At 40.5% G+C, this 17,500-nt stretch overlaps 1 protein-coding gene across 4 annotated transcripts in view; it reads left to right on the top strand.

Moving 5' to 3' along the window:
• Window positions 1–8,781, top strand: part of LOC105477193 (tRNA methyltransferase O) — a 51,821-nt gene extending 43,040 nt beyond the window's left edge. Inside the window, exons 5-6 of one of the 4 annotated variants that reach the window (XM_071078061.1) lie at window positions 312–578; window positions 759–8,781. In XM_071078061.1, coding sequence (XP_070934162.1) covers window positions 312–460 — 149 coding nt within the window. In that variant the 3' untranslated portion in view covers window positions 461–578; window positions 759–8,781. Of the gene's footprint in view, window positions 1–311 lie in introns of all 4 variants that reach the window. The other 3 variants (XM_071078060.1, XM_071078059.1, XM_071078058.1) reach the window with 3 other exon arrangements.
• Window positions 8,782–17,500: the final 8,719 nt, after the last annotated feature.

Here is a 17,500-nt window from a genome sequence, read left to right as displayed (position 1 = left end):
TTTTGTATTTTTTAGTATAGATGGGGTTTCACCGTGTTAGCCAGGATGGTCTCGATCTCCTGACCTCGTGATCCACCCGTCTCGGCCTCCCAAAGTGCTGGGATTACAGGCTTGAGCCACCGCGCCCGGCCTAATTTTTGTATTTTTAAGTAGAGATGAGGGTTCACTATGCTAGCCAGGCTGGTCTCGAACTTCTGACTTTGTGATCCGCCCGCCTCAGCCTCCCAAAGTTCTGGGATTACAGGTGTGAGCCACGGCGCCCAGCTGGGTGACAACCATTTCTTAGCTCCATCTTCTTTCTTCTTCTCCAGAGACCCACACAAGACCACATGCTGCTAAATACACACGAAAAAATGGTGAACAGAATGGTATTCTGCCCTCTTTCCTTGCAGTGGGCTCGCTCTCATCTAACAGCTGCTCATTCTTCCCACGTGTCCAGCCTGGTAGATTTGTGCTGTAGCATGCACTGCTTCAGTCCTGAGAGACTGGCCAGATTCCAGGGCCCTTGTACTCACTGCTTGATGAAGCCAGAGGAATGCCTGCAGCGGATGAGCACATTCCCAACCAGTGTGTAAATGGTAATGAAATAATTGCAGCTTCCTGTGGGGAGTCAAACGCCATGACCCTAACCCCAACAAGAAAATGCTAATGGGTATGTTAATAGAAATGTATTTTCCAGGATGCAGAGTCCTTGCATTTCACTCTGTCGTGGATCATTACCATTAAGTTATAGCGTTATCTTTTCCTTTGACTTTCAGTATCGTGAGATTGCATTTGCAAGAAAAGGTTTTCTTAGATCCTCACTTGCTCAACGAGGAAATGGGATGCCGTGGGAAGTTATGAGTTCCCTGCTTGTGGTGCTGGATAACTGATTGGCAGGGATGTTGTGGAGGTGGAGAGGAGGACTCCAACCCCAGGATGCTATCAGTCTTTAGTGCCCATTGTCCCTAGGACGCCACCAGAGGTACGCAATCTGATGCGGATTTCGCAACACAGCTTCTGAGGTTAGTGATGCAAGTTCATTCAGGAGAAAACTGCGTGGCTGGTGAGATGGACCCAGGCTGTTGAGGCTGCTGCTGGGGCTAGAAGGGCCTGACTCATGCTTCACAGTCCCTGCCAGCATTTCAGAGGGAAGCGATGTTGTCTCTTGTTCTTCCTCCGCTCATCCCCTAAGCTGGGTGTCTGGTCTTCAGCCCTTCTCTCTTTCATTCCACACAACCCCCTGAGAAATCTCAGCCACACCCCAGCCTCAACTCCCATCTCTGTGATAACTCCTAACTCTGTCTACAGCCTTTACCTCATCCCTAAGCAACAGACTCATATAGCTAACAGTTTATTGGACATCTTCATCTCATTGTCCTACATTTCAAACATGATGTATCTTAAATTGGGATGTTTTCTCCTGGCTTTAGATCTGATGTCCCTCATCCCCCCAGCCACCTCATACAGAAACCTTCCTCCATCTCCCTCTTAAGCTCACTTCTACCTTGTGTGCAAGTCCTGTATATTCCACTTCTATGGTGTCTCTTTTTATTGGCCTTTTTCATTCTAGCTGTATTACCACTGATTTCATTCCTGCCAGAGTGAGTATACTTCAACCCAAGTGGGACTTCACCTCCCCCAGGTGGTCATTCCCCTCAAGAAAAACAAGCATAAAACACAAAAAGACTGACAATACCAAGTGTTGACAAGAATATAGAGCAATGAGAACTCCTGTGCATTCCTGGTGGGTGTGTATATGGGTAGAACAACTTTGGGAAATTAGTAGTATCTACTCAAGTAGATATATGCATAGCCCATGACCCAGCAGTTCCACTCCTAGGTATGTACACAGCAGATTTACCCACAGAGGAGCACATAAAGGCATTTGCAGGAAGGTTTACATCCCCAAACTGGAAACTGCACAAAGCTCATCAACAATTGCAGTGCATCCATACAATGGGATGTTAACCAGCAATGAGCAACAACAATTCGCATGTATGTCTAGCAACATGGGGGAATCTTGCAAACATATGTGGAGTGAAAAAAACCACACACAAGAAAATTGCAAAAACTGGTTTATGATGTTAGGATGGTTATTTTTCTTGTATGTAAGTAGTTCCTGAAAGAGGGCCAGAGTGGATCTCTGGAGTTTTAGTAATAATTTGTTGTTGTTGTTGTTGTTGTTGTTTTAATCTGAGTGCTATTACACAGATGTGGTTCAGTTTGTGAAAAATTTTGTACTTTTTCTATACATATGTCACATTTCAATAAAAACTTTAGTAAAACACATCCACCTATGCATACACACTGAAAAAACAAAATCTCTTCCATGGTTCCTCACACCCAGAGGAGAAATTTCCAGACCCTAACAGAACACTCATAGATCTCCATGACGTGACCCTGTCTGCCAGGCCACACCCTTCCCACCAGTACTATGTGTGCCATGCACTAGACCATTCTCCTTGCTGATCTCTGTGCTACTCCTTCAGCCTGAATCCCTCTGTCCACCTGGCTCTGTCTGAAGACGCCACCTCTATGAGGCCTCTTCTGATTTCTGAGACCACACATGCTGCTTTTCTCTCTCACACACCTCTGAGCTCTCTCTGCTTGCATGCGTTCCCTTGACTGAAGGCAGCATGCTGTGAAAATGCAGCCCAGGGAGAGATCTGTGTGGTCTCAGAAATCAGGAGAGGCCTCACAGAGGAGGTGGCGTCTTCAGACAGAGCCAGATGGACAGAAGAATTCCAGGCTGAAGGAAGAGCACTGAGACCTGCACAGAGAATGTGGAGTGGGCTGGTAGATGGCACACATGCCCCAGGTGGGAAGGAGGTGACCTGCTAGACAGTCACATCATGGAGAGCAGAAGGTAAACCTCCTCGAGGTGGCAGAAATGGTGCCCGGTTTATCTTTGTAGACCCTCCTGGGGCCAGTGCTGTGCCTGTTTGAGAAATGATTGAATGTATGCTCTAAGTTAAGCTGTAGTTCACAGTGCCAGAAAGCCAAGACACCCAGTGTGCCTGCAAACAAGCTTCTGCCGAGAGCCGAGTCCCTTTGGAACCAAACACATCCTGTGGTCCTTCGTTGGCTGCTGACAACCAGGTTGATGTAAATGTGTTGTGCAGCATTGTGGGCATGTCCAATTAGACTCCCCACTAACATGAATAAGCCGTGCAAATATGTGGTTAATGACCATGTCGCTCCGTGTCAATTCTTAATCCCGGATAATTAGCAGATACATAATTGGTGGAAGAAGGGGAGGTGCTGATGGATGGCCCATCACTTGGGTGAAGCTAATGATTCTCTGTGGATTAAGACTCACCCTCTGTAAGTGTTGATGGCTCCTATTTGAAATGCTCCTTTTGAAAGGGCCTAGATCCAAGAAAAGGTGTCAGGAACCCCAGAGCCAGGTGTTGGCATGGGGACTAATTCCCTGGGCTGCTTCCATGAAAGGTGGGCAGACATGTCCCACTGCTGCCAGCCTTGTGCAGGCAGCCAGAGTCCTGGACTGCTCCTGACTTGCTGGGTAATCCCAAGGAGGGCCTTTTTCCTCTCTTAGTCTCATCATTTGTCTAATAGCAAAGAGCGGGAAGGCTGGGGTGGGTGTGCTGACTTGAGAATCCATTGTAGACGAGAGTTTCCCTCACCTTCCCCTCCTTGACCACACTGGAAGTGTGTCATTTGCTGCCATTGAAATGGTTTGGGTGGACTAGCTGGTCTGGATGATAGGGTGTGGTGGAGGGGACATGCAGGGGTTGAAAGCAGACACCTGAGATGGAAGCTGGTGGTACCTTATGTGATTTGAGGCAGGGCCAGCTAGCTGTCTACCAGGATGGGTGCATCTGGTACCATGGTGTGAGTCATCACTGCACAACAATTGCTCAGCCAGCAACTCCATTTCCCAGGCCCCCTTGCACTAAGTCAGGTACAGTACAGTGTTTCCTGTTGTTGATAGCTGGCATTTGTTCCGATTGGCTGGGTGTCTACTCTGACTGGTTGGTGCTGAACTAGTCAAAAAGTTTTTTATTTTTTTATTTTTTTGGTTTTAAGGAGCAAAAAGTTTAAAAGGTAAGAAAGAAGGAAGAAAGAAGAAAGCATCTCCCCCATACAAAGACAAGGGAGTAGGACTTGGAACAAAGAGAAACCCTGTGTGCAGCAGAAAGGCAGTCCATTGTATAGGGAGGCTGGAGGAGGCAGTGTCTGGTTTGCATAGGCACCAGGGGATTGGTTTGACCAGGTGTGTCATTCACATAGCCCATGAAAACCCTGGCCTTCCCACCTTAGCCCTTTAATATGCAAATGCGAGTCGCCATGATGTTCTGAACACATCTGGAGGTGGCCATCACACTTGTCACACTTGGCACAAGTGGCGACAAGGAGAAGATGGTAGGATTCACCATACAGAGTGAACCCAGTTTCTAATGGCCAACATTTGCATATCGAAGCTTGCCTGCCGGGCCCTTCAAGCTGCCTTTTCTGTTAGAAAATAGATGATTGGGGGCGAGGGGTTTTTTCTTATAACGGGAAAACTTCCACTGAGAACCTTTACCCTTACTATCTGTCTGCCTAAAATAATTTCTTAATAACTCCTATATTATTCCCCCCTCAAAGAGAAGTAAACCTAATTGCTCTTAGGGGATGTTGGATGACGAATCTTTCAAACTAGTTGAAAGTATTTCTAACACCACTCCTAGAGGTATGAATCCCTAAACAAGAAAGATATGATTTAGTTTTATCCATTTTGCATTTTTAATGAATGGAATCATAAGGCATGTATTCATCAGTGACTTTCTTTTTTATGCTCAGAGATTAACATGCACTGCAAGAAATAATACATGGAGATCCTGTGTATCTTTTACCTAGTTTCACCCAAGAGTAGCCTCTTGTAAAACAGTAGTATAGTATCACAACCAGGATATACTTACATAGATCAATATCGGAACATGTCCAGCACCACTCATATTGCCTTTTTATGTTCACAGCCACTTCCCTCCCACCCACACCCACTCCTTAACTCTGGGCAATCACTAAGTTGTTCTCCATTTCTATATTTTTTTCATTTCACCAATGATATATAAATGTTATATATTGAAATAGACTTTTTCCACTCAGCATAATTCCCTGAAGATTACAGATAAGTGTTGTATATATCAACAATTCATTCCTTTTTATTGCTGAGTAGTATTTCATGATATGGATGTACCACAGTTTAACCACTGATGTGCCATATTTAACCTGTTGAAGGACATCTGTTTATTCCCAGTATTATTTGTTGCTACTATGTAAATAAAGCTTCTATAAATGTTCAAGTACAAGTTTTAGTGTGAACATAATTCTTCATTTCTCTGGAATAAATTCTCAGGTGTGCAGCTAATGAATTGTATGGTCGGTGCATGTTTTGCTTTAGAAGGAACTGTCAGCCCAGTGTGGTAGCTCACACCTGCAATCCCAGTAACTCCTGAGTCTGAGGCAAGAGGATCACTTGAGTCCAGGAGTTCGAGACGAGGCTAGGCAACATAGAAAGACCTTATTTCTACAAAAACAAAAAGAAAATTAGGGCAACACAGTGAGACCTCATCTCCACACACACACACACACACACACACACACACACACACACACACAAATTAAGCTGGATGTGGTGGAGGTGCTTGCAGTCCCAGCTACTCAAGAGATGAAGGGGAGAAGATCTCTTGAGCCTGGGAGTTCAAGGCTGCAGTGAGCTATGATTGCCTTCACCCTGGATGACAGAGTGAGATACTGTCTCACACCAAAAAAAAAAAAAAAAGAAAGAAAGAAAAATGAAACTGCTACTCTGCTACCTTGCTTACCAGAGTGTATGAGTGATCAAGTTTCTCTGATTCTTTGCCAGTATTTTTTATTTTAGCCATTCTTATAGGTGTGCAGTGCTATCCTATTGTGGTTTTAATTTGCACATCCTCAATCGCTACTGATGTTGAACATCTTTTAATGTGCTTATTTGTCAGCGGTATATCCCGTTGGGTGAAACATCTCTTTGTGTTTTTTGTCCATTTTCTACTTGGATTGTTTGTTTTCTGACTGTTCAGTTTTGAGAGTTGTCTGTATATTCTAGATATAAATCTTTTGTCAAATATGCGGTTTGCAAACATTCTGTCAGTCTGTAGCATGTCTTTTCTTTCTCTTAAAATGATTTTTCAAAGACAAATGTTTTTAATTTTAATGAAGTCAAATGTAGCAACTTTTCATTTTATGGATTGTGCTTTTGGTGCTAAGTTTAAGAACCCTTTGCCTATCCTTACATCCCAAAGATTTTCTTCTATTTTTTTTTCTAACAGCTTTATAGTCTAACATTTTACATTTAAGTCCATGATCCATTTTAAGTTAAGTTTTTGTGTAAAGTATGAGGCTTACTTAAGATTCTTTGAGTTTTTTTTTTTAACCTGTGGATGTACAATTGTTTAGCACCATTTGTTGAAAATGCTATCTTTCCTCCATTGAAGTGATTTTGCATCTTTTCCAAATCAGTTGAGTATATTTGTGTAGTCAATTTTTGGGTTCTCTATTCTGTTTTAGTGATCTATGTTTTTGTCTGATACCACAGTCTTTATTACTGCAACTGTTTACAAAACAAGTCTTGAAATTGGGTAAATAATGCCTAGAACTTCTAGAATTAATAAGGAAGTCCGGGAAGGTCATAGAATACGACATAAACATTAAAATTGATTAGATTTATATATATTAGCAATGGACATGTGGACATCAAAATTAAAAATATAATACCATTTATAATCACTCAAATAAAAAAATTATTATGTATAAACCTGACAAAACTTGTACCAGGAAATGTATGCTAAAAACTATAAAATGCCCAAATTGATATACCAGGTTTAACATAATTTCTATTAAAATCCCAACAAGAGCTTTTGTTAATGTAGAAAAGATTATTATAAAATTTATGTACAGGCAAGGGTACTAGAATTAAAAAAAGAATATCCACCAGAAACCTCCGGCTAACATTATACTTAATGGTGAAACACTGAACGTTTTCCTGTAAGATCAAGATCCAGGCAAGGATATCCACTCTCACCACACTTATTTGACACAGTGCTGAATGATCTAGCCAGTGCAAAATGACAAGAAAAGGAAATTAGAGCATATAGATTGGAAAGGAAGAAATATTGTATTTTCTGTGTTGTTTTCCTTTTTTCAATTACATTGATTTCTGCTCTTGATTATTTCTTTCTTTGTATTTGCTTTGGGATTTTTTTCTTTTTCCACCTTCTTGAGGTGTGATATGGTTTGAATGTGTCCCACAAAGTTCATGTATTGAAAACTTGATTCCCAGTGTAGCCGTGTTAAAAGGTAGGGCCTAATGGGAAGTGTTTGGGTCAAGCTCACTGCCCTTGTGACCATTCATGCTTTTATCTCAGGAATGGGTTCTTTATAAAAGGATGAGTTCAGCCCACTCTTGCTCTCTCTTTGCCCTTCCACCATGAGATGACACAGCAAGAATGCCCTCACCCATGCTGGCTCCTCAATCTTGGACTTCACAGCTTCCAGAACCATGAGCCAATAAATTTCTGTTCATTGTAAATAACCCAGTCTCAGGTATTCTATTATATAGCAGCACAAAATGGACTAAGTCAAAGTGGGAGTTTAGGTTACTGATTTGAGATTTTTCTTCTTTTCTAATGTATGCCTTCAATGCTACAAATTTCCCTTTCAAGACTGCTTTAGCTGTGTCCTGTAAATTTTGATATGTTGTATCTTTATTTTCATTCACTTTCATGCTTTTCCCTTTCTAATATTTCTGAAACTTTCTCTTTGACCCATGGACTAATCAGAAATTTCTAAGTGTGTAGAGATTTTCTTGTTATCTGTCTCGGAGAACTTCTGAAGACTTTGGAGAACTCACTCTGTAAGATTTCAATTATCTTTTATTTTCTTTTAATGGACCAAGATATGGTCTATGCTAATACATGTTTCATAGGCACTTGAAAAGCATATGTATTCTGCTTTTAGGTAGAGTGTTCTACAGATGTTGGTTAGATCTTGTTGTTGCTATTGTTGAGTTCCATATTCTTGCTGATTTTCTTTCTTGTTCTATCAATTGTTGATAGATGGATGTTCAAGTCTCCAATTATTACTGCAAATTTGTCTTTTTCTCCTTTCAGTTCTATCAATTTTTGCCTTACATATTTTATGGCTGTTTTTTGGTGCATACACATTTAGGGTTGATATGTGTTCTTGGTTAGTTTACCCTTTTAACATTATGTAACGTCTCTCTCTGTTCCTGTAATTTTATTTACTTCTGAAGTCTACTTTATTAGATATTAATACAGCCCTCCTGTTTTCTTTTAATTAATGTTTGCATGATACATATTTTTGATCCTTTTATTTTCAACGTGCTTATATTGTTACATTTGAAGTGAGTTTCTTGTGGATATCTATATTAGTTTTATACATCTGCTAAACCAAATTACCACAAACTCGGTGGCTTAAAATGACACATTGGCTGGGTACGGTGGCTCACACCTGTAACACAGCACTTTGGGAGGCCAGGGTGAGGAAATTGCTTACGGTCAGGAGTTTGAAACCAGCCTGGGCAACATAGGGTGACCCTATCTCTATGGGTTGTTTTTTTTTTAATAGCCAGGTGTAGTGGCACTTGCCTCTGGTCCCAGCTTCTCAGAAAGCTGAGGTGGAAAGACTGCTTGGGTCCAGGAGGCTGAGGCTGCAGTGAGCCATGACTGAGCCACTGTACTCCAGCCTAGGCAACAGAGTGAGACCTTGTCTCAAAAACAAACAAACAAACAAACACAAAAACTAAAACCTCTCACATATTTATTCTCTCGTACTTCTGGAGGTCAGAAGCACAAAATCAGTTTCGCTGGACTAAAATCATATGTCAGAAAGGCTAGTTCTTGCCATTCTGGAAGTCCCAGGGGAGAACCTGTTCCTTGTTTCTTCCAACTTCTAGAGGTTGTAAATTTTCCTTTGTTCATGGCCACATCACTGCAATCTCTTGCTTTCATCATGACATCCTGGTTTTGGGGGTATAAAATCTTCTGCTTCTTTCTTTTTTAATTATTATTATTTTTTAAATTTTAGAGACAGATCTTGTTCTTTTGCCTGGGCTGGAGTGCAGTGGCTCAATCATTGAGCACTGCAGCCTTGAAATCCTGGGCTCAAGACATCCTTCTACCTCAGCCTCCCAAGTAGCTGGGACTACAGCCATGCACCACCACACCTGGCTAATTAAACTTTTTTTTCTTTTTTATAGAGACAGGGTCTTGCTTTGTTGCTCAGGCTGGCAACTGATCCTCCCTCCTTGGCTTCCCAAAGTGCTGGGATTATGGGTGTGAGCCACTGTACCTGGCTTCCACTTCCCTCTTATAAGAACATTTGTGATGACATTAATGTCTACCTAAATAATCCAGTGTAGTCTCTCCATTAGAAAATTATCACTCACATTTGTTAAGTCCCTTTTGCCACAAAGTAACATTCACAGGTTCCAGGGATTAGGACCTGGATATCCTTTTTGTTTGTTTTAGCATGGCTCCATATTTTAAATTTAATTTAATTTAATTTAATTTAATTTTATTTTATTTTATTTTATTTTATTTTTGGTGGAGGAGCATTCAGTTGTGTTTTTTTTTTCATTTTTTTATTTCCATGGGTTTTTGGGGAACAGGTGGTATTTGTTACATGTGTAATTGCTTTAGTGGTGATTTGTGAGATTTTGATGTATCCATCACCCCAGCAGTACACACTGAACCTAATGTGTAGTCTTTTATCCCTCACCTCCTTTTCACTCTTTCCCCCAGAGTTCCCAAAGTCCACTGTATCATTCTTATGCCTTTGCATCCTCATAGCTTAGCTCCCACTTATGAGTGAGAACATATGATGTTTGGTTTTCCATTTCTGAGTTGCTTCACTTAGAACAATAGTCTCCAATCCCATCAATGTTGCTGCAAATGCCATTAATTCATTCCTTTTTATGGCTGAGTAGTATTCCAACATATATATATACATATATATACATATATATATATGTATGTCACAGTTTCTTTATCCACTTGTTGACTGACGGGCATTTGGGCTGGTTACACATTTTTGCAATTGCAAATTGTGCTGCTATAAACATGCATGTGCAAGTGTCTTTTTCATATAGTGACTTCTTTTCCTCTGCATACATACCCAATAGTGGAATAGCTGAATGAAATGGTAGCTCTACTTTTAGTTCTTTAAGGAATCTCCACACTGTTTTCCATAGTGATTGTTCTAGTTTACATTCCCACCAGCAGTGTAGAAGTATATTTTCCCTTTTCACTCTACCCACGCCAACATCTATTATTTTTTTATTTTTTTGATTATGGTCATTCTTGTGGGAGTAAGGTGGTATCGCATTGTGATTTTGATTTGCATTTCCCTGATCATTAGTAATGTTGAGAATTTTTATATGTTTGTTGACCATTTGCGTATCTTCTTTTGAGAATTATCTATTCGTGCTCTTAGCCCACTTTTTGATGAGATTGTTTGTTTTTTTCTTGCTAATTTGTTTGAGTTTGTTGTATATTTTGGATACTAGTCCTTCGTCACATGTATAGATTGTGAAGATTTTTCTCCCACTCTGTGGGTTGTCTGTTTACTCTGCTGACCGTTCCTTTTGTTGTGCAAAAGCTCTTTAGTTTAATTAAGTCTCAACTATTTATCTTTCTTTTTATTGCATTTGCTTTTGGATTCTTGGTCATGAAATCCTTACCTAAGCCAATATCCAGAAGGGTTTTTCCAGTGTTATCTTCTAGAATTTTTATAGTTTCAGAGGGCCTGGATATCTGTGAGGACCATCATTCAACCTGTCACAGCGGCACGAAGTTGTGCCTAGGCTCCTCACTTGACCTTTTTGGTATGGTTACGCCTGGGGTCACAGTTTTCTGTAGTGTTTGGCTAGAGGGGAGCAGTTATTGTCTAAAAGTTTCCATCTTGCTAGGCTTCCCCTGTTCTGCTTATTTGACTAGAGGAGGCTTTTGGGGGCATTTTGGTTTATCCCCTGTGGCACTTTTGGGTCATTTTCAGCTCCATGTCTGGGATACACAAGGCAAAAAGAAAATAAGCTTATATTCATTCACCCCTACTCTGAGTATGTAGACCTTTGGAAATCTCAAGTTTTGTATAGTCTTGTTGTACATTCTCTACCTTGAACAGGCCCTCGATGAGTATTTCTTGTCTCTTGTACCTCAAAAAGCCTACAAAACAGTGCTGAGCCTCCGGGATTGGCAGCTACCCTCAGGGCAATTACGGCTTGCTCATTTCTAAGAATTCCTGATTTCATTTTCATTTTGGGCCTCTGTGGATTTTAAAAAATGTCTTGCCGACTCAGCAATGCATTTTAAGGGATATTTTATTCAGATATTTTAGTTGTTTCCTTTGGTGTTTAGTCTTCTTTGCTGATGGAAACAGACGTCTCAGTGCTTTTTCCACCAAGATATCTGTCCCCACATTTCAAAGTGTCGATGTTACCCAAGCTCTTTGAACTGGATACATTTTACATGCCTTTTATAGGGTCAGGGAAATTATTGCTCTCACTGCAATGGGAAAGTTTGGAGGAACAGACTTTAGAGTCTCCTTGGCCAGTCCCTGCTGTCTTAACCTGAAAAAAACAAGGCACAAATCCTTTATGGTGCCAGCCCAGGATCCCTTTCTTCTAATAACATCTTCCTGATTTACATTTGGTTTGTGGAAGACTTCTTTATTGGATTTGGTCATGATTGAACTGTCTGTTGGTCAATGTGCTTTGTCCCCTACTAGTCAAGGGAAGTATGTGATATTGGAGATATCACATACTCCCCATGGTGTCCCTGGAAGCTGAATTGTGAGCTCAGTGGCTCAGTAAGTGACAACTTTACCTTGACAGTGGACTCACAACTCATCCATTAGTTCCTGGAGCCTACGTATTAGCTACTGTCTTGAATTATGTCCTCTTTTGAGGCCTGATTTTTCAGCTCTCCCTTGAGTTTTTTGAACTGTCTCATGCCTTCTAATATGTTCCTGTTACTGTTTAATTATTCAGAATTTTATTTTATTTTTTTACTTGCAACCAAAGAACCCTGATTGATAGTCCTGTAGAAAGCCTGCAATGCCTTGTTCCTTTGGAGTGTCACTTGAATGCCTGTTAGAGGATGGGTGTAGAATTAAGAAATGGGTAGGTAGATGAGTCTTCAGTGGATGCCTGATATCCTAGAGACTTAGGGCTGTAAGAGTCTTCAAAAGTCATTTGGGGGCTGGGCACAGTGACTCGCGCCTGTAATCCCAGCACTTTGGGAAGCCGAGGTGGGTGGATCACTTGAGGTCAGGAGTTCAAGAGCAGCCTGACCAACATGGTGAAACCCTGTCTCTACTAAAAATACAAAGATTAGCCAGGTGTGGTGGTGCGTGCCTGTAATGCCAGCTATTCAGGAGACTGAGGCAGGAGAATCACACTGCAGCCTGGGGGACAGAGCAAGACTTTTTCTAAAAAAAAGAAAGTCATTTGGACCCAACCCCCACCCAGTGAATGAATTCCCTTACAACATCCCCACTGACTGTGTTTTCAACTCTGTTTGGACACCCCTCCAGAACGAAGAGCTTGTTACTGCCTGAGGCAGCTACATTCACCCTTGGCTGCCTCCAATTATCTGAAACTTCTTCCTTTCATTAGCTGAAATCTGATGCTACACAGCATTGAGCCTATCTATGCTCCCTCTCCTGCCTTCTCCACTCTGGAAACTCCTTAGACACTTCAAGAAATGGAAATGTACCCCAGCCTGGCTTTCTTCAGGCTACGCAAGCCTAATTCACCCAATTCCTCCTGGGACACAGGTTGTAGCCACTGCCCCATTCCATTTGTCTTCTATGACATAGTCCAGTTAATCAATGTCCATCAAAAAGTGTGAAGCTCATGGGCAATTCAGACACCCTGAGCAGGGCAAAGTCAGGTATGACCATCGCCTCCTCACTCTGGGCACTCTATTTCTTTTAATGCTGCTACAAATGAAGTTTATTATTATGGAAGCCTCATGACTTTCCTGACTCACAGGGAGCTTAGCGTTGGCTAAAGCCTTTTAAACACATGCTGTTACCCATTGTGGCTTCCCCAGCTAGTCCATGTGTTACTTGTTTTTTGAACTCATGGCCGTACTTTAAAATATGGCATATCCTAGCTAATTCTTCTATAGCATTGTCAGAAGGATCTGGTTTAGGTAGTTTCTAGATTCCCTTTGTATTATTTGTTCTGGATATGCAGAAGGGAATGTTAAGAAACACTGCCTCTCACTCAAAGAGTGTTCAAACACAGATTGGAGCAGAAGTCATGAGTGTAATTATGAAAAAACCTCAGTCCAGGTTGTAAGGTGTGTTATTCACATCCTTTTGGAAGCAGTTCATTCTAATTATCATGTTGGACTTAAAGGCCAGAAGAAAGTGGGTTGAATCTGCTGGGGTTTTTTTTCCTTTTTTTTTGAAAACTAGAAAACTTTACTGAAGTGATATTGGTGTAAGGATAGATATACAGATGAATGGAATAGAATATGGAGTCCAGAAATAAACCCATACACCTATGACTAATTGATTTTTGGCAAGGGTACCAAGACCATTCCATGGGAAAAATAGTCTCCTCAACGAATGGTGCCATGACAATGGATATCCACACACAAAAGAATGAATTTGAACCCCTACCTCATACCATATACAAAAATTAATTTACTAGTCCTTACAGGCATATACACATGACTCTTCCTAGCAGTAAAATACATATTTTTCTCAAGTGCACGTAGCACATTCTCTGGGATAGATCATATATTAGGCCACAAAACAAGTCTTAATAGATTTTAACAAATAGATATCATGCAAAGTATCTGCTCCGACCAAAAAAGGATGAAGTTAGAAATCGATAAAATAAAACCAGGGCTGGGCATGGTGGCTCCTGCCTGTAATCCCAGCACTTTGGGAGGCTGAGGTGAGTGGATTGCTTGAGGTCAGGAGTTTGAGACCAGCCTGGTCAACATGGTGAAACCCCATCTCTACTAAAAATACAAAAATCAGACAGGCATGGTGGCCCAAGCCTGTAATCCCACCCACTCAGAAGGCTGAGGCATGAGAATCGCTTGAGCCCAGCAGGTGGAGATTGCAATGAGTTGAGATCACACCACTGCACTCCAGCCTGGGTGACAGAGTGAGACCCTGTCTCAAAACAGACAAACAAACAAACAAAACCCCAAAAAACCCACAGAAAATTCACGAATCTATAGAAATTTAAAAACTTAAACAACCAATAGGTCAAAAAAGAAATCACTTATTTGGATATTAGGGATATTAGAAAATACTTGGAGACAAATGAAAATGAATATACAGCGCATCTAAACTTATGGAATGCAATGAAAACAGTGCTCAGAAGGAAAAATTATAGCTGTAAGTAACTGCATTAAAGAGGGAGAAAGATCCCAAGTCACTAACCTAATTTTACACCAAATTTTACTTTTTCTTTTCTTTTCTTTTCTTTCCTTTCTTTCTTTTTCTTTTTTTTTGAGATGGAGTTTTGCTCTTGTCACCCAGAATGGAGTGCAATGGTATGATCTCGGCTCACTGCAACCTCTGCTTCCCAGGTTCCAGTGATTCTCCTGCCTCAGCCTCCCAAGCAGCTTGGATTACAGGTGCCCACCACCATGCCCAGCTAATTTTTTTATTTTTAGTAGAGATGGGGTTTCATCATGTCAGCCAGGCTGGTCTTGAACGCCTGACCTCAGATGATCCACCTGTCTCAGCCTCCCAAAGTGCTGGGACTACAAGTGTGAGCCACCATGCCCAGCCCAAATTTTAGTTTTTCTAAAAGTAGAGTAAACTAAACCCAAAACTAGCAGAAGAAAGGAAATAATCAAGGTTAAAGTGGAGGTTAACAAATAGAGAACAGAAAAACAGTAGAGAAAATCAATGTAACCAAGAGTTGGATCTTTGAAAAGATCAACATAATGAACAAACCTTTAGCTAGACTGACAAAGAAAAAATAAAGGTGGTCCACAAATAACTAAATGCAGAAATGAAAGTGGAGACATTACCACCAACCTCACAGAGATTTAAAAAAAGATTATAAGAGAATATCATGAGCAATTGTATGCCAATGCATTAGACAACCTAGAAGAAATGGACAAACTTCTTGAAATACACAAATTACTTAAACTGACTCAAGAAGAAATAGAAAAATCTCAACAGATCTCTAACAAGTAAAGAGATTGAATCAGTGATCAAAAACCTCCCAACCAAGATAAGTCTGGTATCAAATGGCTTCACTGGTGAATTCTATCAAATATTTAAAGAAGAATTAAAACCAATTCTTACCAACTCTTCTATAAAATTGAAGAGGAGGAAACACTTCCTAATTTATTCCGTGAAGGCAGCATTTCTATGATACCAAAGCCAGATAGACATTACAAGAAAATTACAGACCAACATTCCTTTTGAATATAGATGCAAAAATTCTCAACAAAAGATTAATAGATAAAATCCTAGAGCAAATTAAAAGGATTTTCAACATGACCAAGTGAGATTTATTTCAGGAATACAAGGATGGTTCAACATAAGAAAATCAATCAATCAATCAATCAATCCATCACTTTTATACAATGAAGAGGGGAAGAAACTGCATAATCATCTCAATGCAGAAAAGGATGTTGCATTATTTGACAAAATCCAACATCCTTTCATGATGAAAAACTCTCAGAAAACTAGGAATAGAGAGAAAATTTCTCAAAATGGTAAGGGGTATTTACTTAAAAGTTCACAGTTAACATCATACTTAGTGGTGAAAAACTGAAAGCTTTCTCCCTAAGAACAGGAACAAGAGAATGCTTACTTTATGCTGCCCAACATTGTACTGGAAATTCTAGCCAGAGCTATTAGAAAAGAAAAAGAAATAAAAGGCAGCCAAATTGGAAAAGAAGAGGTAAAACTATCTCTATTCACAGATGATATGATCTGATATGTAGAAAATCCCAAAGAATCCACAAGGTTACTAGAGCTATTAAACAAATTCAACAAAGTTGCAAAATACAGTATCAACATAGAAAATAAACTGCGTTGCCATAAAACAATAATGAACAATCTAAGAAGGAAATTAGAAAAGCAATTCCATCTACAATAGCAGCTAAAAGAATGAAATACATGAGCAGCTAAAAGAATGAAAGAATAGGAATACATCTAACCAAGGAGGTGAAAGACATAGACTGAAACATTGCTGAAAGAAATTAAAGGCACTAATAAATGGAAAAACATCTCTGATCATGGATAGAAAGACTTAATATTGTTAAGATGTCTGTTCTACCCAAAGTGATCTACAGATTCAATGCAATCAAAATTCCAACAGAAACAGAAAAGGCGATCCTTACATCCACATGAAACGCATTTTGAATAGCCAAAACTAATCTTGAAAAAGAGAAATAAACTTGAAAGCTTCACATTACCCAACTTCAAAACTTACTACAATGCTACAGCAATTAAAACAATACGGGCAGTCCAGGCGCAGTGGCTCAAGTCTGTAATTTGAGGACTTTGGGAGGCTGATGTGGGAGGATCACTTGAAGCCAGGAGTTTGAGACCAGCCTCATCTTGCAATATAGTGAGACCCTGTCTCTACAAAAATAGAAAACAAAAACAACAACAAAAAACGGGTATGGTAGTGTGTACCTGTAGTCCTAGCTACTCAGGAGCCTGAGGCAGGAAGATCCCTTGAGCTCAGGAGTTTGAGGCTGCAGTGAGCTATGATTGTGCCACCACACTGCAGCCTGGGAAATAGAGCAAGACCCTGTCTCTAAGAAAAGGAAAGAAACAAAAAACAACCAGTACTGGCATAAGGACAGACATATAGACCAATAAAACAGGACAAAGAGCCCAGAAATAAACCCTCATGTATATATTTAATTGATTTGCTCAAGGTTGCCATAAGGGAAAGCACAATCTTATCAATAAATGGTGTTGAGACAAGCAGATATATCATGCAGAAAAATGAACTTGGTCCTTTACACCATACACAAAAAAGAACTCAAAATGAATCAAAGACCTAAACTGAAGAGCTAAAGCTATATGACTTTTAGATGAAAAATTGGGAAAAATCTTCATGACATTGAATTTGACAATGACTTCATGGGCATAACACTAAAAGAGTAGAAAACAAACAAAAAAGAAAAATTGAACTTTATCAAGGTTAAGAACTTCTATGCATCAAAGAATACTATCAAAAAGTGAAGGCTGGGCGCAGTGGCTCACGCCTGTAATCCCAACACTTTGGGAGGCTGAGGCGGGCGGATCATGAGGTCAGGAGATCGAGACCATCCTGGCTAACACGGTGAAACCCCATCTCTATTAAAAATACAAAAAATTAGCCAGACATGATAGCGGGCGCCTGTAGTCCCAGCTACTCAGGAGGCTGAGGCAGGAGAATGACGTGAACCTGGGAGGTGGAGTTTGCAGTGAGCCAAGATCGCGCCACTGCACTCCAGCCTGGGTGACA

The sequence above is a fragment of the Macaca nemestrina genome, chromosome 14, assembly GCF_043159975.1.
Source record: "Macaca nemestrina isolate mMacNem1 chromosome 14, mMacNem.hap1, whole genome shotgun sequence".
In the NCBI taxonomy this organism is placed as follows: Eukaryota; Metazoa; Chordata; class Mammalia; order Primates; family Cercopithecidae; genus Macaca; species Macaca nemestrina.
Note: the sequence above shows the minus strand (reverse complement) of the source record. Positions and strands in the feature narration are given on the sequence as shown.